At 34.7% G+C, this 23571-nt stretch overlaps 2 protein-coding genes and 1 pseudogene across 2 annotated transcripts in view; all 3 read right to left on the minus strand.

The window, feature by feature from the left end:
* The window catches only part of LOC105297163 (putative selection and upkeep of intraepithelial T-cells protein 1 homolog), a 32495-nt gene extending 24617 nt beyond the window's left edge, over positions 1-7878 (minus strand). The window contains exons 1-2 of the mRNA XM_011367660.2: positions 7834-7878; positions 606-686 (exon numbers count right to left, since the gene is read on the minus strand). Coding sequence (XP_011365962.2) covers positions 606-681 — 76 coding nt within the window. The 5' untranslated portion in view covers positions 682-686; positions 7834-7878. The remainder of the gene's footprint in view (positions 1-605; positions 687-7833) is intronic.
* Positions 7879-9615: 1737 nt separating this feature from the next.
* The window catches only part of LOC105297200 (selection and upkeep of intraepithelial T-cells protein 8-like), a 35656-nt gene continuing 21700 nt past the window's right edge, over positions 9616-23571 (minus strand). The window contains exons 7-8 of the mRNA XM_011367705.2: positions 23069-23248; positions 9616-9686 (exon numbers count right to left, since the gene is read on the minus strand). Of these exons, the coding sequence (XP_011366007.2) occupies positions 9616-9686; positions 23069-23248 (251 nt within the window). The remainder of the gene's footprint in view (positions 9687-23068; positions 23249-23571) is intronic.
* LOC111744478 lies at positions 12192-12310 on the minus strand (annotated as a pseudogene).

Consider the following 23571-nt stretch of genomic DNA (forward strand, 5'->3'; position numbering starts at 1 on the left):
AATTTTCAGGTGTACATTATAATTTGACATCTGTATATTCTATTGTGTTTACCACCCAAAGTTGCTAGACATTTTTAAATCATTTATTCAATATGTTGTCGCAGGCATGTCTTTTATCTGTCTCTAAACAAGCTATGCTTATTTCTGCTTTGCATAGACTCTCTTATAAATGCAAATTTTCACCTGTCAAGCTCTCCCAAGTCTATTCTACTCTTCTTCAACTGATGCCCTGCTGTACTGATAACTTGTGTAAATTCCAATATGGATCCATATCTTAGACCACTTCCTCACTGTATAAGTGAGACATAAACCATTTCTCCTCTATATGAATACTGGGTTCTCAAGGTCAAGTATTAGGTCATTTTCATTTGTTTCTTCCCCCTGGAATGTAACACAAATCTGGGCATAAAGAATCCTTGCTGATTATAAATGATTACTTTTCCCCAACCATAAGCTGGATTCTATAGTACATAGTCTCACAACATAATTGTGTATTAAACCTGAGGAACAATGGTCAAAAGAGCTTAACCCTTTTGTTCTGTCCTTGCTTTTTCAGACATATTCAATATTGCCATGGATCATAAAGATGAGAGAATGATTCATACCTGAACTTGGTGTTATCATATGAAGGAGGAGCATGAAAACAAAGTATCTGGTGAAAGATAGTCCTGTAGTTTCCATTACACCTGTGATAACAAATGAAGGCGTTCAGAACAGTGATAACTGGAGTATGCAGATGCAGAAATCATATATCTTTACATCTTTTTTCACAGTAATGAACTCTCAAGTAGTGTTATCAGATAAATTATAACACTCTCAGATTAATTTGGATATCAAATAAACTGAATAATTTCCTAGTATACATATTTCCCATGCAATATACATATTTGGATATCAAATAAACTGAATAATTTCCTAGTATACATATTTCCCATCCTTTAATTTTTATTTGCCAAATCCGGCAACCCTATTCTTAAGAATGTCTAGTATAATGACCATGTCCAGCCACAGGCTTTATTCCCATTAAAGGATCGAAGGCTAGATGTGCTTTGTCTTCTGGTCTGTAAACTCCATTGGGTGAACTGCTACCCCAGGGAAAGTGGCAGCAAATGTAGGAAATAGGTCCCAACCTTCCAAGCCTCAGTAGTTCAAGCATATCCCACAGTTGATTACATTCATTTACACAGGAAAGTTTAAAGACAGATTTAGCCTTATTTTTCTGGAGGGATGACCTGAGAGGCCATTTTGGAAGCAAATATGACTTTCTACTCATTAGTGGGTGCAATCCATCTGCATTTTCTGCTCCTGGAGGACCTATAATTAGAGACAGATGTGTTGAATTATATGGCCAGTAAGAACTAGGGAAGAATGAAATTGTCTTTCATTGCCAAATGTGAAGAAGGCTTTTTGTCAGTTCTGTAGTGGTTTGGCTTTTGACTCAGCACACAAATATTCATCATCCTTTCCTCCCTTGAAAAAAACAAAAAAAACCAAAAAAAAACAGAAAAGCATTGGGAAGGTGCTAGGGTTGTGGTGAAGTGGACAGACAGGCGAATGGTTACAATAACGTGAAAATGCCATGATATATATGTAGGCAACTCTTAGAACCTTGGAGAGAGCAATGCACTTTGCAGCCTCATGGCAGTAAGAAGACCCATGAAGGCTTTACTAGGGAAGCAGTGTCAACATTTTGAGGAATGAGGTGGCTTTCTCATAGAGAATAAAGGTGACAAGGACACGCATCAGATTCAGCACAGGAAAATATTACTGGGCAAGGGAAATTGAAGAAAATATGTGTGTAGTAAGATTTGAGAGGAAGGCAGAGAGCTGACTGTGAAGAGCTTCACATACCTAGTTAATGAATTTAGGCTTCATTATCTAGGAGCAGGAACTCCTAAGGGGCTGAGAGGTAGTATGCCTGGTGGTTCAATCAAAGTCCTGGAATGATGTTGACTCAGTTTAAATCCTGGCTTTACTACTAAGTTATATGTGTTCAGGCTAGTTACTAAAACTCTCTGTGATTCCATTTTTTTCATTTGTGAACAATAATTTCTTGCTCATTATATTTTTTATTAAAATTAATAGAATTATTATACCTAAAGAGGTCAGAATAGTGCCTGATAAGTACTAAAGTGTAAGCACCACAAAGTACATAAGAATCATAAAATTTTTGCATTCTTATCATTTCTAGTAAAACGCAATATTTTAGAGTAGTGAAAAGTGGGAGTTTGGAACCAGAATCAAGTCCTGACTTTGCTACTTACCAGTTATGTGATCTCAGGTTATTGATGTAACCTTTTTGCCCTTCATTCCACTTTCTGGAAAACAGAGGTAATAAAAGTACAAATTAATTAAATACTCAGAGTAAAAAGTGGACTGTAATAAGTGTTATCTTCGGCTATTAAGGGAGGATTTAAAATTGTGGCAGATTTACATATTTGAAATGTGATTCTGGAGGTCAGGAAAGGGCCAGAGAAGGAATACCACACAGCAAGCTGTCACAAACATTTCAGCCTAAGTGGGTGAAGTTGGGTAAGGAATGAAAGATCAGGATATGAGAGACACAAATGTTGAATTACTGCTGGGACTCAGTGAGTCTCTGAATGTAAGAAAGGAGAGAGATGTATTTACATATGTCTCCTGGGTTTCCAGAATGAGTGGAGAAATTGTGTCATTAGTCTTAACAAGAAGTGAAGGAAGAGCAATTGAGCTTTGATCATGTCAAATTTTGTTTCCATGCAATTGTTTTTATTTACTATATTGACTTTTTTGTACATATCATACTTTGTTACAATTGTTAAGATACATGACTTTACCATTAGACCTTGAAGTCTCTAAGTATAGGAATTATATTTCTCATCCCAAAATATGTTACGGAATCTCACAGTGTGTCTAGTATACATAAGCCAGGCTGAACATCTCCCGTATGCTCTTGCTGATGTAATCTCCATTCTGCTCTGCCCTGCTTTGTTTCCCAGAACTCTGACCTATAAGGATTACAGCAATCGACTCCCTTCCCTCTGGCTTCTGGTCAGATTTAGTAAGCATAAATAATAAACAGGAGATTGCAGGTGTGGAAAAGAGTGAGGTTGGAGTATTTTTCTCTCAGATTCCTTCTTTCGGGCTTGCTGTGGTGAGCTGTATGCCTGACCAAAAGTTAACTTCCATTACAAAAAAAAAAAAAATGCCTCATTGTGCATCCCTCTCTGTCCTCAGGTTTTAATTATTGCTTCTTTCTCCTCCTCCTTCAGACCCAGATGTGGTCACAACCCCTCCACTTCAGCTCCAAGATATTGCACTACTCCTCAGGGTTTTTCTACACTGTGTTCACACAATCGAGTTTTTAAATAATCTTTCTATTTAATGCATCTCAAACTTGATGTGTCATCTGTTTCTGGCTGATAAAAGAATTGGTACTGAAAGTGGCCCTCAGGAAGAGATCCTCCACATGTGATTCTGAAATTGGGTTGCTCGTGTATTTGAGGAGGACACAGCTAACCTCTTTACTCGAGAGAAATGAGCAAGGGTAATGTATATAGCATATCATGCACCAAATTTTTTCAAATTGCCAAATTTGGCGATATGAGATCAAGTGCAGTTGGGAGCAGAGCACAGGAAAGGAAAATAGTTGACTTGATCACTATAGCAAAAGGGTAATCATAAAGATTGTGAAGTCCTTTACCTTCTTCTGATTGCCCGAGATGATGGACATGAGAAAACAGAGGAAATTAAAAGCTACGAATATACAATTGAGAACATGTGTGAATAGCCATGAGGTCTCCGTTGCAACTCTGAAAAAGTCTCTAGTCTTCTTTTTAGGCATAAGATATGTGGATGAGGACTGATATAAGGTCTAATTTTAAGGGCTGCAGAGTTTGAGCAACAACTGAATGTTCTACCTCACCAAGTCTCTTAAGTTAAGAGCACTGGAGGGCATCCTGATACCCTTCCTAAGACATGGGACAAAGACATGGACAAGTCTATTCATGGGATCAGCAACATGGATTTTCTTGCAGTGAGGACAAGTGGCTGTTACTTATACTGAATGTTCAGCTTTTTATTTTGGGGGGACTGGCAGGTTAGCGGGTGGCATCTATCATAGAGGGGGAATTAATTTGTCCTCAGCGATAAACATTTCCTCTGTCATTGGATCTGACTTGCCTGAAAGCAGCATTTCTTTATGCATAACCACTCATGTATGTACAAAATGCCTTATTCATCCCCATATTATCCCACACAACATTGCCTCTGACTCAGAGATACATTTTACAGCAAAGAAGTGCAGCAACGGGCTCAAGATCATGAAACTCACTAGTCTTACCAAGTGCCTATGATCCAGATACAGCTGACTTGACAGAACCTGATAAAGGATCAGGCAGAACACCAGAGAGGAGCTAACGAGGATTCCAAATGACATGTATAATGTGCCTTAAACCAGTGGCTAACCAACTGTGCAGAATGCACAGGACTGGAAAGCAAGGAAGAGATATGAGATCTTCTCATTGTGAAGCTTTACAACCTTTTTGAAGAATTTTTGCCACCTTTACAATCTTCACCTCCATGTGTTTGGAGGTCCTAGGATCTCATAGTGTTGTGGTCTGATCAATTGGAAGCTGAGACTGTCCCCTGGCTGTATTGGGGCTTCTCATACCACTAAACCAAGAATCAGAAAACTGGGCCACTGGAGGGCTGGAGAGATTAGTCCAAGGGCCACAGAGGTGCCTGGATCAATAGTCTGGGTCAATACAAAACTGAAGCAACTCAAATAAAGATAAGACAACCAAAGGCTTAGATCTATATGACTGAAGATTTGAAGGACCCCATCAGGTTAAGAACCTCTTTTCACTGAGGTACTAATTAAAGAGAAAGGCCACACTAAATGAGCAGTGCAAGAAGGCAGCTACAATAAATGTGTTTAGACTTTTGTGACCACCTGGGTCTATAACAGCTATGTTTTATGTTTATTAACTATGATTTTTGTCTATTTTCCCAGATACTTTACATGAATAACATTGATTGTGTTGATTTAGGTCCCACACAGGAAATTTGGACAAAACAATATTATCCATCAGGAAATTTGGCCAAAACAATATATCCATCAAGATATAGGATTGGGCTTCCCTTTGATAAGGACGCAAACTTCTCACTGAGCTAAAGGAAAAGCCTAGATAGTGGCCGAGACAAAGGTGGTGGACTATGCTGGATATCTCTCTTTGCCCATCCATGTCCATTCTCCACACCTCTTCAAAAAATATTTGTAAGAAAATTGGAATGCAAGCCAATATGGATATAGGAAATAGGGAATAACAGGAATTATAACAGGAATAACAGGAATTTGTTATAGGAAATATTCTTCAAACTTTGCACGAATTTTCTCTCACTCAAATGAGAATCTTAATCAGGTACATATTCCACACAGTATATAATAGTTTTAAAACATGTTTGGACAATGCAGTCTTAGTGTTTTAATGGGTACAGAGTTTAGGTTTGGGAAGATGTGAAAGTTCTAAAGATGAATGGTGGTGATGGTTACTCAACAATGTGAATGTAATGTCATCGGATGTACACTTAAAATGGTTAAAATAGTAAATTTTATGTTATGTATGTTGTAATATAAAATATAAAAATATAAAAAATTTAAATATTCAAACAAATGGCAAATATGCCAACAAGAGACTATAAAAGTTAATACAAATCACATTCAACGTGCCAAGCAAGTTAATCAAATCACAGAAAAAGAGATGAATGTCTTTAAACCAGTATTATCACAGCAATTTTCCTATTATAGAAATAGTAGTATCTAATTCACCCTTTTTCTGTCAATTTATTGAGGGTCGTTCATGCAGCTTATTTTATTTATTGATTGATTTTTATTTTTTTAAATTCTTTAACATCACCACATATTTGACTCCTTTTCAATTTTGTTTTTATTTTAAGCAAAATTGAAGTGTTTTTGATACATCCTCCTTGCCTGTTGAGAGTGACTGAGTTAAAAGTATTTTTTGTAAAGGTTATTCATGTTATATTTTGAAAGCTAATAATTTTGTAGATATAATATTTCAATATTCATCATAAATATACCACAATGAGATATTTTTTTCTTTTTCTCTATACTTTTGTTAATCTCAGCTAGCTACCTTAGAAAAGAGAAATTCTGTTTGCAAAGAATACTATGCAATGGTGACTCATAGCACTACTACTATGTAACTGGGGAATAACATGAATAAAAATAATATTTTCTTTACTTACGATAAAATCAGACTCCAGAAATTAAGCCCAACAATTGCAGTGACACAATATTGCAGATTGAGTCTCTAACGACCCACAAAGAAACATTGAGAAAAGATTTTTTCTAGAGGTGACTGAGACATCTGTTCACATCATCTCACTAGTCTTTAAACATAGGTCTGTCAAGTCTCTAGAAATGTAGGGACAGGAGGACTCCTAGAAAGCACAAGGAAGAGTAAGCGGTGGAAGAAGTGATGACCATCTGGAAAGAGAGAACCGTACCCTAAATCTTACACTTACTTGAGCCCGGCGATCCCCAAGTCAGGTCTTCATTGTCTCTAGAGAATAAGTTGCAAATGAATCACCTAAAGTTGCCAAGAGTCCGATGAGATCCACGCAAACTACTTAACAAAGATCCTTGTTACTGCTGCCATCCAATTCTGGGCACCTGATTCAGCCAGCCTAATCTGTATGTTCCTTTCCTAAGGGAAATTCCAAGGAGACTGGTGGTTTCACTCTGTGGGTAGGAGTCTTTGTTCAGTTTCAGTAATTGTACCAGGCATCACTGTATTAACATCACAAGTTCTAACAAGACTTACCTCGCGCTGAAAGAAAGCAGCACATATTCTGATTTATATATTTTATGTAATTTGTGCTGAATAAAAGGGCTGTGATAAAGGAATCTCTTTTGAATGCTGTACCTGTATTTAGAAAGGAAAGAAAGGGAACCATGGAAGCATTATAAAAGGCACTAAATCCAGATCAGGCATTCAAGGAAGGCTTCAGGAAGGTGATAATGGCTAAGAGGAGTCTTGAAACAAAATGAACACTTAGCTCAGTTAAGAAAAGGAACAGAGTAACTTTTCCAGGCTGAGGAAACAATAGCTTGAAAGACATACGAGAGAAGATGGTAGATTCAGGAAGCATCCTTAGGGCCTTCCTCCTCTCCTGCAGGCCCCTAGGTCTAAGGCTGCCCCTCTCTTGTAGTTGCCCCCATCCACACTCCACATTGCAGTCACTACCCTCAGGGTGTGTGACACAATCACCCCAGCTCCCTTCATTCTTGATGCACTTCAAACAAAGAAACTGATCTCTTTCTTTTAAGCATTTTGCTGTTATTCCTTTTAGGCAAACAGTTTAATAAAGTAACTTAGATGGAGATGTGAATAATTCTAGGATACTACGAAAAATGCTTGGAGAGCTGATCCCTGGCCCATAAAGTCCAATGTGCTTCCAGAAAAGGCTCTGAGGTCCATGGTAGAACTCTGCCATTTCTTCTGCTGCTCATGGGATGGGAGGAAGGTCATTAAACTTTATTTTATTGATTCCTTCCTCTGTGGTTACCCTTCATATGCAAAGTAGAAATGGTTTGAGAATTGTCTACATAAGTGACTAGAACCCAGGTTGAGGACTCCCAGAAGTCAGTCTCAGAACTTTGGAGAAGAACCTGGACTCTTGGATATGAGAGAGAGAGAGACGCCTGAGAAAAGCCCCCAGTGGTGCCATGCCCGAGTCCTCCAAGACCACTTCTCCTCTACTCTCCTGGTGACTGTGGCTGCAGGATGGAGCTCCAGTGGAGCTGAATCCCTGAATCTGATCACTTACCGGAGTTCCTGAATCTGGTTTCCTTCTCTTCTCCACGTCCTTCTGGTAAAGTTCTTCCTGTGCCCAAGAACTAGGGGTGTGTCTGAATTAGCATCAGGCATTTGAAGCCAAGCAAAATGGGTGTTAATATGTGTGCAGAGAGATCATAATTACATCAATGATCTGTTTTTCTGTGACTAAAACACAAGTGCAGTGAAATGTCTGGAGGCAAAATTCAAAAGTTTTTCTATTGTGCAAGTGGTGTTAACCTGGAGTAACTCCTGCGTGAAATTAACACTGATCAAAAAGCTTTTTAACATTGATAGGATTATTCTCCCTCTGAAATGTTCCCTCCTCCCTTCCTCATCAAAACATCCACTTTGCCCATCTGATATGTCTCTGTATCAGGTTCTTTATCCAGACTAGATTAGAATCATCTAGATTAGATAATTAGAATCATCTGGGTAATAAATTCACATTCTGTAACATTTACTGTTTAAAAGTCTACAAGTCAATGATTTTTGGTATATTTATAATGCTTTATAACCATCACCACTATTTAATTTCAGAATATTTTCATCATCCCCCCAAAAAACTTGTGCCCCCCAATTTTCCCCTTCCTCCATTTCCTGGCAATCACTGACCTACTCTCTGTCTATGAGTCTTCCTCGTCTGGACATTTAAAGTAAATGGAATCATACAATATGTGGCTTTTGTGACTGGCTTCTTTCACTTAGCAAAATGCTTTCAAGATTCATCCATGTCGTACCAGGTATCGGTACTTTTTATGGATGAATAGTCTTCCCCTTAGGAATATATATTTTTAAAATTGTTGATTAGTTTACAGACTTAATTCAGTTTTCATCTTTTTTCATTTTAACTCTGCATTCCTCATTATAGTGATGTTCTTTTTTAAAAAATTGAGGTATAATTAACATATCACACTGTATAAGTTTGAGGCATATAATATGTTGACTGATACATGTATATATTGCAGTATGATTACCACCATAGCATTAGCTAATACCTTTATCCTGTCTCATAATTGTTATTTCTTTTTTTTTTTTGTGGTGAGAATAATTAAGATTGAGTCTCTTAGAAAACTTGAAATTTATAACACAGTTTCGTTAACTAGAATAAGTATGCTGTGCATTAATTACATCTCCAGAATTTATTTATCTGATAGTTACAAGTTCGTATCCTTAAACATTTCCCCAATTCTCCAAACTCTCAATTCATGCTAAAAACATTTCTATTCTGTTTCTACAAGTTCTGTTTTTTTTTAGATGTCATTGGTATTTTCTAAAATTCCCCTAGATGATTGCATTGCACAAATGAGATTAAAAACTATGCCTCCATAGCTAATGGATATCTTTGACATGCCTTGAAATTTTTTCAGGGCTTGTGACAGGAAGAATTTGAGAGGCAGAGAAATGGAGTTTTTTTCAGGTGAGAGTGTTGGAAATGGTATTGGGGGTATTCCAACTTCTATTAGTTCTGCTGTTCAGTGACTATTTTTATTCTCTAGTTGTACGTGGGACTATACTGTTATGAAAGAACAAGCTTCATCTTGAAAAGAAGTGATTTCATGTGTTGTTATCTCCATCTATTGCATATGGTAATGGGAACACTTTCTTTTGCTCTCTGTTTACAGTCATGTTTACATGGCTGATGGAAAAATTTCTCTAGACAGTGTAGGAAGGTTATATGATCTTAAATTATTTATTAGATTGGTCACATAGGCAATCACCACAAAAGAAAAAGAATGATGACTAAAACCTCATCAAAATTTATAATTTCCTCTCATCCAAATATAATGTTAAGGATTTCTGGCTTCTGCTTGGGATTCATAAAGTAGAAGTGCTGGTCCAAGCCTAAAAGCAAAGAAAAGCTGAATAATCAACGAAATCATAACTTTTCCTGAACCCTGCTGAGTTTGTAAGGAAAAAGGTCCCCTGAAATTTTCAAGAATAAAAGAGGCACAAACACTGACTTACCTGGATAGAGCAGAGGAAGAAGAGAAGACACCATCGAAACTGGCATAAAGACTCGAACTAAAATTCTAATGAGTAGGTAAAGGCCAACTGTGGGCTAGCATGAGAGTATAGGTCTCTAGGAGATGCAGACACAAAAGGAGTTTTTGCCCACCTACAGAATCTTCCCAGTGGGGATTCATGAGAATGAATGGAGGCAAAACAAGAGATTGGAAAAAGCCTTTCTGTGATCAGGTAGAGGAGAGGGCAGTCACCTGTTTGTGGGAGAGGCAGAGGCTCCACCCAGTTGCTGCTTCCTTATGGAATAATAAGTATTAAGGTATTGGCAAAAGTGTTAAGATGGTGGCTACACCCAGTTCATCCTCCCTTATGGAATAAAAGTGTTAAAATATTTGGTATTTATGATATTAAATAAATAAATCTCCTACAAGTGTGTTTGTACATGTCTTTTAGACAAAAGCGCTAATATGTTAGATAAAAAAAAAAGTAGATTTCAATGGATAATAATTAAACAAAAACCAAGATAATCTGAAAAAAATAAAATTATTGATTGAGAGTTTTTATTTTCCTGGCATTTTAAAAATTTTGCTTCTCTGTCGTCTGACATTCTTTGTTTCTGAGGACAAATCAGAGTTATTGTTTATTCATCTGAAATGTGTTTTTCCTCTTGGGCTGTTTTCTGTGTTCCCTTTGTATTGCAGCAGTTTGATTATTATGTTCCTAGACACGATTTCCTTCACATTTATTTATACTCCTTGTGGTTTATGAGATTCTGGAATCTGTAAATATAAATTATTTCTCCCACTTTGAGATTATTTTAGAAGTAAAAATAATTCTACCTCATTCTCTCTCTTCTACTTTCAGGATTCCAACGGCATGCATGTTAGCCCATATTATCATACAGATTCCTAATACTATGTTTATCTTTATTCAATTTCTTTTCTCTGTATTCTTCTGATTGGACAATTACTTTAATTTCACTGATGCTTTCCTCTCTTACCTTTGTCCCAGTAATTAGGAAACTATGAATAGGAAAGTACAGATAGCCAAATACCACTTCAAATTCTACTCTAGTTTCCTCAATTATTAACATTTTGCATAGTTTAGACTTGGCATATAATAAATTTCCAGAAATTTATTTATGTCATCTAGGTTATCCAATTTTTTTGGAATATACAAATTCATAGTAGTCTCTTATGATCCTTTATATTCCTGTGGCATCAATTGTGACGTCTTCTCTTTCATTTCTGATTTTATTTGTCTTCCCTCTTTGTTTCTTAGTCTAGCTAAAGTTTTCTCGATATTGTTGATCTTTCCTAAAAACCGAATCTTTGTTTTGTTATTTTTCTATTGTTTTCTATTCTCTATTTTATTTATTTTTCCTCTGACATTTATGTTTCCTTCTTTCAGCTAAATTTGAGCTCTGTTTGTTCTTATTCTAGTTCATCGATGTGTTTGAGATTTTTTTTCTTTGTGAATGTAGGCATTTATTACTATAAACTTCCCTCTTAATACTGCTTTTGGTGCGTCCCATACATTTTGGCATGTTGTATGTCCATTTTCATTTGTTTCAAGGAACTTTTTAATTTCCCTTTAGATTTTTTCTTTGACATATTGATTGTTCAAGAGTATGTTGTTTAATTTCCACATATTTTTGAGTTTTCCAATTTCCCTTCTGTAATCAATTTTTTGTTTCATTCTTTTGTAGTCAGAAAATATACTTAATATTATTTCAATCTTTCACATTTGTTAAGACTTGTCTTGTTACCTAATTTGTGATCTATCCTGGCAAATATTCTATTTTTGCCTGAGAAGAATGTATTCTGCTGCTGTGGGGTGGAATGTTCTGTATATATCTGTTAGGTATACTTGTCTAAAGTATAGTTCAAGTCCAACATTTCCTTATTGATTTTCTGTCTAGATGTTTTATTCCTATTGAAAGTGGCATGTTGAAATTCTCCACTATTATTGTGTTCCTGTCAGTTCTGTCAATGTTTGTTTTATTTATTTGGTTCATATATATTTATAATTGTTATATTTTGGAGAGCTGACATTTTTCTCATTATACATTATCTTTCTTGGTCTCTTTTGACAGCTTTTAATTTAAAGTCTATTTGATTTAAGTATGCCCACACCTACTCTCTTTGGTTTTCATTTGTATTGAATACCTTTTCCCATCCTTTACTTTCATCTTACTTATATCTTTAGATTTAAAATGAGTCTCTTGTAGACTGCTGGACAGCATATAGTTAGATCTTGGGTTTTTGTTGTTGTTGTTGTTCTTTTTTTTTCTTTTTTTAGGTGAGGCAACCCTTGGTTGACCTCACAGATTGCAAGGAACTTGTCAGCTTACAATCCTTTATTTATTTATTTTTTAATATTTTACGCCTTCAGCACCTGGTCTTCCTAGGTGGTCTCCCATCCAAGTACTAACCAGGTCCGACCCGGCTTAGCTTCTGCGATCAGACGGGATCGGGCTTGTTCAGGGTAGCATGGCCGTAAACCATTGTTGTTCTTTGTTTGTTTGTTTGATTGTTTTGCCATTCGGCCACTCTCTGTCTTTTGATTGAGAATTTTAATCCGTTCATGTTTAAAGAAATTATTGATATATAAGAACTTATTATTACCATTTGATAATCATTTTCAGTCTCATAGCTTTTTTGTCTTTCTTTTCCTCTCTTGCTTTCCTCTTTTGTGAAATGTTGATTTTTTTTTTTTTTGGTGTTGATATGTGTTGTCTTTCTTATTTTTTTTTTTGGTATACCTTCAATATGTATTTTCTTTGTGGCTTATATAAACATAAAAATCTATTTTAAACTAATAGCAACATAACTTCGATCATACACAACTCTACATTTTTATGTAACTCAACTTTATGTTATTGATATTACAAATTACATCACAAATTATATTTTTTATAATGTATATCCATTAACATGTTTTGTAGGCATAGTTTTTTAATACTTTTGTCTTTTAACTTCTACACCAGAATCAACAATGATTTACAAACTACTGTTATAAAGATTTATAGTATTTTCTATTTATCTATATATTTACCTTATTTATTTTTACCTGCAAACCTTATATTTTAGTATGTTCTTGTGTTGCTGTTTAGCATCCTTTCATGTCAATTTGAAGGACTCCATTTTGTGCTTTGTGTAAGGCAGATCTAGTGTTAATAAACTCCCTAAACTTTTGTTCATCTAAGAAAGTTTTTCTCTTTCATTTTTGAAAGATAATTTTTTCTTTAAGCATTATAAATAGTCAACTTGCACATTGACATGTTCTGTTGGTATTTCTACATTTGAAAAAAACAGCCACATTTCCTGGTCTTTATGGACTGGCTTTATACAGGGAAGACTTTTATCAGTCAAACTGGCTGGAGATTCTGGGATCTCTCAAACCTTTTCTGTAGATGTGCCTTCTCTGGACTAGTGCATGTACATCCAATTAGAGAGATTTTCTGATTTCTGTTTTCAGTAGTTCATAACCTCTTACTCCATCCATGTTTGTCTACTATATTGCAGTTCCACACACCCCAACTCTTTTTGATGTTGTTGTTCTCAGGTGTTGTTGATCTCTAGGTCTCCTGGTGTCGAGAGTATGCCAGGTTTGTCAATGATTCAAGACAGCAGAGACAGAAACTTGTTCTCCCCATCACCCAAAAGACTGAACATTGGACATATGTTTCAATCTCTTCTTTCTCTCCCAAGGGAGAATCTGAGGTCTGTGAATTTTCCTGAAGTTATTATTCTGACCTAGGGTAAAGGACTCTGGCAATGAGTGAATACTTGTTCAAGCTATCACCTTTACTCTCCATAACTCCCAATTTGGAGCCTTTTCCTGTCAGTGCTCAGTTTCAGGCAAGACAAAAATCAGTCCCTTGGATAGCCTCCTGAAAAGTCAGAATGTTGAATGTATAAGTCAGTCTTCCCCTGCTTTCCACATTGAAAAGCTAGAAGCTATAGTTTCCTCCCGATAGTGTGGTTCTGTGCTGATCATATGGGGAGAGATTTTAGTGAGAAGGTTGCATGTTGTGCACTCATCTGGGGTGAGAAGCCTCCCAACTGGTCTCTGCATTTTTCACAAAGGAAATTGGTTCATGTATTTTTGAACTGATGTGTCCATAGAGCAAAAGAAAGTCTGGGGCTTTCTATTCCACAATCTTCCTGACATCACTCACTTGCATGCACTTTCAATCATCTGGAGCTGCAGTCATGTGAAATTTCAACTATGATGAACATTTAAGATTGGTCATTCACATCTACATGTGGTTTCTCTCACATGGTTTGGGTTTCACATGGTAGAGTGGCTATATTCTAAGAGAGAACATAGGAGTGATTATTCCAAAAGACCCATAAATAATTGCAAGGCTTCTTTTGAACTAATGTAAGAAGTTACAAAATGTTACTTCCTCTATATTGTATTGGGCATGTAAGTCACTAAGGCAGCTCAGATTTAAAGGTAGGGGAATTGGACTTCACTGCTTGATTTGAAGAGGAACATATGTATACACAACAAAAAATGATGGCGCCTATATTGAAAACTACCACTACATTTAATATTTCCATTATCTTTTTCCCCATGTGTTTCAATTTTGTTATTTTTTGTTAACCTGTGTTTAATTTAACTAATCTTGTTTTATTTCCAATATGCTATTAAGTAATCCATTGAGGTTTTAATCTCAGATATTATAGTGTTTACTTTGAAAATATTTGATTGTTTTAATAGATTTTCATTCTTTGGTTACATTCATCTTCCTTTTATCTATTTTGACAAGCTTTGCTCTATTATATTATTAAAGTTGTTTTAAATTGTCTGTTAATTCCAATATCTTGATTACCTGTAGGTTTGCTTTCACTATTTATTGTCTCTTAATTGTTCATATCTTTTTCTTTTGCATATCTAATTTTTTTCATATACCTAACATTGCATTTAAAAGAAGTATAAAGTTTCCAAATAATGTTATATCAAAGGGGTATACAAGGCTTTCCTACTTATTCATCATGTTAATAAGGTAAAAGTCTAATTACCACAAACACATCTTTATTAGGGCAGGATAAGACTCAGGTTTTGTTTTGAGAAGATTTTGGTTTCTTTATGTTCCTTGATCATGATATTTTTTGATTGATAATCTGATGGGTCCATTTTTTTTAATCTGGTTGTTTATTAAAGACCTATTTCTGGCCTGTGAAAACTACCCAACAAATTCCACTTCTATACATCTTCAAAGCTGTCAATTATTTGAAGATAAGATAAGTCTTTGACTAGCATCGGCCCTCTTCACAGTAAGAATTTCTTTCCAATATACTGGAAGACTGCAGTTGATTTTACTCTTTAGAAGCTTTTAGTAGTTCTCTATCGTCTTGCTAACTCAGAAATATGAGAAATCCTCCTCTTGCAAACTCATAAATATGGGGAAAACCAATTATATGTTTAGGGGCCATAAAGTTTCCACTTGATCATGAAAATTTTAATAGCTGTTATAAGTCTTGCCATTTTCTTTTTTTTTCCCTTGCAATAAATACCTCTGCCATAGACAAACCCATTTTCTTCCTTAGTGAAGAAAATTTTTAAAATCTTGTCATCTGATATGAAGCTGTCAATCTGATAATTTGTTTTTCTTTCAATCTAAAGAGATTATTAAGAATACTTCATGGTCATGTGACATGAATAGTAGTATACCTTCATTGACTTCTCTTGTATTTTGGTTTTAATTATATTCCTAGGCAACATTTAACATTTCGGGAGTGCTAGTCTAAACAGAGCTTCTAAGCTTGAATGGGACTTAGGGGAAGAGAGATGTTTTCAGCTTTCCCACCATAAGTAACTATTTCACTTTGGTCTTAATGACCAAGAAAATCCAATGATGCTCCAAGTGACTTGATGAGATGCTATGTGCAATCTGAGGCAGACCCCAAAAGAAGAATCATCATGGTTATCACAAGTTTGGAGTAAAGCCATTACACTGTCAGCTAGCAATTGCTATTCTTTTGAGAAATAGTTCTTCTTTTATTAGTGAAATTAGGCATAGATAAATACTTGATCATGGGACACCAAATTATTAGGTAGAATTGGCTATTAGCAAATTATCTAAAGTTGAGGAAACTGGAAACATTTCCTATTATATATAATAATGAGCTCAATTAGGTCCTGCAGCACACATCGTTTGCCTCAAATTGTGATTTATTCTCTCAGTGCACCCATAATAATGCCACATCTACTATAATCCATACCTATTACTTCATGAGTTGCTCCTTATGACTATGTAACTAAAAAAAAAAAATTAAACCTAGTTTAAGAATGAATTGGCACAATATGCAATATGCTGCCATTCAAATTTGATCCACTATAGCAATTTAGTCTATATAGGTGAGAATGTGAAATGTAGAATGGAAAGAAAATCCTTTCAATGGGGAGATATTTGGTAAATCTGATTGTAACTTTTGGAGAGTTATTAAGAGGTTCAAATATAACTGTGATGTGGCTAAAGCTTCCTCCTAATGATCAGGAAATTGAAGGGAACAGATTAGAAGATTGGGAACAGATCTTTGGTAAGGTATATATATGAACCTCTTGAAAATAGACCCAGAGTGTGAAAATATTTATTACATTACATGTGAATGATAACTAAAAGGAACTTACTGCAGGGAAGGCTCTGAAGCATCAGGTGAGCAAGGTGTCCCATTCTCTGTGTGTGTGTGTGTGTGTGTGTGTGTGTGTGAGAGAGAGAGAGAGAGAGAGAGAGAGAGAGAGAGAGAGAGAGAGAGAGACTCTTTTCTGCTTGGCCTAACTGCTTTTTTGGAGAAGTCATGAACAAAGTGGTAATGCATGGCATGACATCATGGAATTCACCTTGCCATGCTGATCTCGTTAATAACAGAGATCAGCATTGAGCCCCAATACAGCCCATTGACCAAGATATCAGCCAGTTCCATGGTGGCAGGCTCCTTACATTGCATGCTTCTTTTCATGGAAGGGCAGTGATTTGTTCTCATAAGATTTGAGACTTGTGTGGATAATAATACGCCTTTTTCAATCATCATGTTTCTTCTTTATTTAATATCATGTTCCCAGCTTCACACACAATGTTGATTCTAACCAAGGAATTCCTTGGGAAGGAAATAAGGAAAACAACAGTCTCAAGTTTACTATTCCTACTGGTTTTATTCCTTTACTCAATAAATATTTATTGAATGCTACAAAACACCAGACAGTATTCTATGAGCTGAGGTTACAACATTGGAGAGTAAAATGATAGATTAATTTATAACCATGGAGAGCTTATATGGCTATTTAGCAGGGGAGGGTGGAGAATACACGAACAAATGAAATACATAATATATTAGTTAGTAATAAAAGCTCAAACCAGCAAGCAATATGTGTCACTGTTTCTTTTATATCTAGGACACATGAATCTGGGAAACAAGGAGTTGAACTGTGAGTGGCGTTTCCTACAATTATAACTTCTGATCACTCACATTGTTGCTTCTCAACCCTCAACTATGAATTCTGCTAATTTAAATGTCTTAGTACCCAAGAGTAAATACTTTGATCAATAGATACAACAATGGTTCAATTGGGCTAAAAATTGAAACCAGTACTCAGCCATTTTGAGATATTCATGCCACTAAAATAACCAATAAAAAGGTTTCTTTGATCAATTTTGATTAGCAAGAGGAAATTAAGTTTACCATAAATGTAAATGACTGTGTAAAACTCAGGAGTTCCTTCCATATGCCTCTGATTCTGTTCTTCTGTCATTACCTTGTACATCTAGTGTTTTTTGAAAAGCCAAAAACAAAAAAATGTAGTCCAATAGCTGAAAATATCTTTCTGGTTTTCCTCAAAAAATATGACCATCCATTTCCTTCAAAATATCTAATGAGAAGTTCTGCAGTGATAGTAAATGGTTATACAAAGATACAATAGTAATATTATGTGAGTGACATATAAATTTCAAGAAATGAAAAGAAATGCCCATTATCAAATTTTTTGGAAAAAATTAAAGTTATATGATTACATTTTCTTTTAAATTAGCTAATATTTTTAAGGATTCATAACAATAAAATTTGAAATTAAATTACCTGCCCTTATAAGTTAAAGTTGCAAAGTACTTAAAGCCTCAAATGATTTTTTTATTATTTATGATTTATTTAATTGAAGAAATTATTTAAATTTTTTTCTCTCATCTACCTCCCCGCTACCCTCTGGTAACCATTAGTCTATAGTCCATGTTCATGAGTCTCTGTTTGTTTGTCCTGTTCATTTGTTGCTTTTAGGTTTATATCCTACATATAAGTGATATCATGTGATTTTCAACTTTTTCTGTCTGGCTTATTTCACTTAGTATTTCAAGACTCGTCCATGTTATTGCAAATGGCAGTATTTCATCTCTTCTTATGGCTGAGTAATATTCTATTGTATATATGTACCACAGCTTCTTTAGCCAGTCATCTTTCGTAGGACACTTTGGTTGCTTCCATGTCCTGGCCACTGTGAATAATGCTGCTATGAACATCGGTGTGCAAATATCTTTTCAGACATGAGTTTTCAAGTCTTTGGGGTAAATATCCAGTAGAGAGATTGCTAGATCATATGGTAGATTAATTCTTAGTTTTTTTGAGGAACCTCCATACTGTTTTCCATAGTGGCTGTACCAATTTGCAGTCCCACCAGCAGTGTATGAGGGTTCCTTTTTCTCCGCATCCTCTCCAGCATTTGTTATTACTTGTCCTGTTGATTGTAGCTATTCTAACAGGTGTGAGATGGTGTCTTATTGTGGTTTTGATTTGCATTTCCCTAATAGCTAGCGATGTTCATCATCTTTTCATATATTTGTTGGCCATTTGTATGTCCTTTAGGGAGAACTGTCCGTTTAGGTCCTCTGCCCATCCTTTGATTGGATCATTTGTTTGTTTTTTGTTGTTGCTATCAAGTTGTATGAGTTCTTTGTATATTTTGGATATTAGGCCCTTATCGGAGGCGTTGCTTACAAATATATTTTCCCATTCGGATGGTTGTCTCTTTACCTTTTTGATGGTTTCTTTCGCTGAGCAGAAGTTTTTAGTTTGATGTAGTCCATTCATTTATTTTAGCGTTTACTTCCCTTGCCTTTGAGGTCAAATTCATAAAATCCTCACCAAATGATTCTTTTTAAATTTTGCATTTTTCCCCCAATTTTAGTCAGAAGACTATTCAATTGCCTAGGTAGTACAAAGGTTCCTAGGATTGCTAACTTTTATGGAATTATAAAAGTCTCTGAAAAGCCAAAGCAATCCTGAGGAAAAAGAAAAAGACTGGAGATATCACTGTGCCTGACTTCAAATTGTACTACAAAGCGACAATAATTAAAATAGCACAGTACTGGCAGAAAAACAGTACACAGACCAATGGAACAGAATTGAGAGTTCAGAAATAAACCCACATATATATGGGCAAGTAATTTTTAACAAAGGAACCAAAAAACATGCAATGGAGAAAAGAAAGTCCCTGCAATAAATGGTGCTGGGAAAATTGGAAAGCCACATGCAAAAAAAAAAAAAAAAGAAAAAAGAAATTAAACTGCTATGTATCATCATACACCAAAATTAACTCAAAATGGATCAAAGACCTAACTATAAGACCTGAAACAATAAATTGCATAGAAGAAAACATAGATACCAAACTCATGGGCCTTGGATTTAGAGAGAATTTTATGAATTTGACCTCAAAGGCAAGGGAATTAAAAGCAAAAATAAATGAATGGGACTATATTAAACTAAAAAGTTTCTGCACAGCAAAAGAAACCATCAACAAAACAAAGAGTCAACCAACTGAATGGGAGAAGATATTCACAAACACCACCTCTGATAAGGAGCTAATACCCAAAATATACAAAGAACTTATACAACTCAACAACTAAAATAAAAACAGTCCAATTAAAAAATGAGCAGTGGACCTGAACAGACATTTCTCCCAAGAAGATATACGATCGGCCAACAAACATATGAGAAGATGCTCAACTTCACTAGCTATTAGGAAAATGCAAATCAAAACCACAATGAGATACTAATTCACACCTGTTGGAATGGCTATCATCGACAGGTCAAATAACAAGTGCTAGAGAGGTTGTGGGGAACAAGGAACCCTCATATACTGCTGGTGAAAATGTAAACTGGTACAGCCTCTATGGAGAACAGTATGAAGGTTCCTCAAAAAATTAAGAATACAATCACCATATGACCCAGCAATTCCTCCCGAAATTTGAAAACATTTATCCATAAAGATATATGCATCTTATGAACATCATAAAGTTATATAATGTTCATAGCAGCATTATTCATGATGGCCAGAACAGGAAGTGACCAAAGTGTCCTACGATAGATGATTGGCTTAAGATGTAATACATATATATGCATAAAGGAATATTACTCAACCATAAGAAAATATGAAGTACTGCCATTTATGATAACATAGATGGATCTTGAGATAATCATGTTAAGTGAAATAGAAAAAGTTGAGAACCATGGAATTTCACTCGTGTGCAGTATAAAACTGAAAGTGACAAACATGACAAACAGAGACTCATGGACATGGACAGTGGATTAGTGGTTACCAGAAAGAAGGGGGAGAGGGAAGATCGGTAGGGGGAAAGGGGATCAAATATTTGGTGACGGAACGAGATTTAACTTTAGATGGTGAACAAACAATGAAATATACATATGATGTATTGTTCAATTGTACACTTCAAATTTATTTGATTTTATTAACCAATGTCACCATAACAATTTTAATTAAAAATTTTTTTAAAAAATAAAATAAAGTGTCCTTCCAGCTTGTGAAATAAAAAGCAAAAAGAAAAACAAGAAATTAGTTCTTGGCTCTTTGAGTCAAAATGATCCATCTCACATTGAAAGTTTCTCATTGCCAAGTCTATGCTATCAAGAAGGATCAATGGATAAATTATAAGGATTCACCACCATGTGATTGCTATAAAACAAAGAGAAAAGGCTAAATAAAGAATAACTGAATACTGAAAAAAATTTGGTAGGTTATTTGATTGTTTTAATTTTTTTGAAAACTAAGGTTTCATCTCTTTCATCAATCATGAAAATAATTGCTATTATCTCTTTAAATATAACCCCTTTGCATTTCATTATCACTTAATTTTTGTAAACATAATTAGGTGTGTGTTGGACTTCTCATTCTGTAATGCATATATCTTAAGCCCTGTCGAATATGTTTTATTTCATTATTCATTTTTACTAGTTTACTTTTCTATATGCTTTCATGATTCACTATTTCTTTGTCCAATTCTGTCCATGATCTTTAATTTATCAGCTTATTTCCTGTTTAATTTCTGTGACTCTATCATTTTTCTAAACACTCTGTTAGGTCTTTTTTCTTTCCTCTGAATTCTCAAAGAGTTCTCCTTATGCTGCTTTTCATTTTAGCCTTTATTAGTAAAATTTATTTTAAAACTTATTTTAAACACATACAAAAATAGAAATATTTGTGTAATTCATGTTCCTGTCACCAAGAAACAAGTTAATAAATATCAACTTATTTCTAGTTTTGTTTTAAGCTACTCACATCTTTCTCATTAAAGTAAATCCTAGACATCATATCATTTAATTCATATTCAGTATGCATCTTTAAGAGAGGATTTTTCCAACAGAGTTAAGTGACATTATCACACTTAAAATTAATAACTCATTGATATCATCAGAAGTAGAGCCAGTACTCATATTTCTAATTTTATAAAAATGTCAAAATTACTTTAGTTTATTGGTCTAAATAGACATAAAATATATGAACAGGTTGTGATTGGTTGATACGCCTTTTACATTTCAAACTATAGAGCTCTTCTTCCATCTCTCTCATTTTATTTTCTTGCAACATATTTACTGAAGAACTTGGATCATTTGTTTTGTAGTGTTCTTGTGTCTGCATTTAGCTGATTACATCTCTGTCGTTTTATTTAATATATTCTTCTTGGTTCTTGATCTTATAGTTCCTAGAAATAGGAGGTTAAAATAAAGGTTTAATCAGATTCAGGTTTTTTTTTTTTCTTTTTTGAGCTAAACCACATCATAGGTAGTACTTTGTTATTACATCTAGAATAATTTCTGGTTGTCTCTCTTTCTGTAATATTAGCAACTATTGAAGTTCAGTGACTAGGTTCAATAATATTTTTTCAAATTACTTTATTTAAATAGTCATTATATTTGCAACCACAATATAACTATATATTTAATTAATAATTCATTGGTTAAATTGTTTTAACCTATTCCTTACATATTAGTTACTCATGTGATTTTTCATATATCCTCATTTCTATTTGGGGATATTTTATCTTAAATAATTTTCATATAGTCTACAGTAATAGTACATTCAGTTTGTTCTTGACTATTTTTTGCTCTTATGAGAAATTATTTGGAACAGGTAAAATTGTAGACCTCAAACACATTTTTCCCTCAGACTTCCATTATATTGTTATTGTTTCCTCCAACATCTAATGATACACATAAGTTTTTCACTGTCCATTTAATACCATGTTCATTTAAATAAAGTAATCAAGAAAGCAATGAGAATTGCTCATGGCTTAGTGAATTGCGACCTGATTATAGAAAGTTTTGAGGGGAAGATCATGTATCTGAGGACTTCATTTATGTCAGAAACAAAATTTTAGTAACAAAATCAGAAGCATCTCTACCTTAATACCTATTACTTAGGATTCTTGGCTGAATAAAAGTGAAGAAATGGTGAAATTCATTCAGGGAGGCAGAGTGAACAGAGTTAAATAATGTCCAATAGAATCAAGTCTTGGTAATTTTCAGTGAGTGGAATAATACATAAAATCAGGATAAACTGATCTATATGGGAAACGATACACAAAGTGTGCTTGGAGAGACTTGTGTTGCATTCTTTTCTTTGGGTACTAGAAATAGAGACATCAAGAGAAAAATTGACCTGCATGTTGCCAGAGGAGAGTAATAAATCTGAGAATTACAGTTATGATAGTGTGTATTACTAGCTAAAGTACAGAGCAGAAGCCTGAAGATCAGAGCAGAAGCAGAGTCACTCTTTGTACATTTGAGATGCTTCAACTGAAACTCTATATATAAATGTATAACTTGACAACACCTAGTCTGAGACTTTGTTCTCTCTCTGGAAACAGGATGGACCTTGAACTAATAACCAGGCAGAAAGTGAGGCCTTACAGTGAATGAAAAATAAATATGTGCTGGAAAAATGATAGCTTTAGAGTCATGACTCACCTTGCTCAATTACCTTTTTCATTGTCAGGTATAAAAAAAAGATTAGTGTAGTGTAAAACACCGTAAAAATAGATATCATTATTGCCATGTCCTGTATCCAGTCTTCATACAAGAGAAACAAAGGATCTGAAATAAAGACTGAGAAAGGTGTTAAAATCAGGAAATTAGTTGAATTAAGAACTACAGGGAGAGAATATTCAGGAAATAACATTTAATATAACTGAAAATTTATTCTTTAGAAGTCATTGTTTTATAACTTAAAAAGGACTAATTCAATTAACCCTCACAACAACTATATAAAATAGATTCTTCAATATTCTTTTGTGATTTTCTTCATTATCAACTTTGAGTTGATGCTGTAATGGAATGAGATTTTGCATGAATAAAATGAATTTTGTGTTTGGGAATAATGTGAAACTTTGGGGGCCAAACAGAATGTCGTAGGCATAATGAACTCCCAAAGATGTCCATGCCCCAATCCCTGAAAGCTGTGAATATCTTAC

The sequence above is a fragment of the Pteropus vampyrus genome, unplaced genomic scaffold (genome assembly GCF_000151845.1).
Source record: "Pteropus vampyrus isolate Shadow unplaced genomic scaffold, Pvam_2.0 Scaffold135, whole genome shotgun sequence".
Taxonomy (NCBI): Eukaryota; Metazoa; Chordata; class Mammalia; order Chiroptera; family Pteropodidae; genus Pteropus; species Pteropus vampyrus.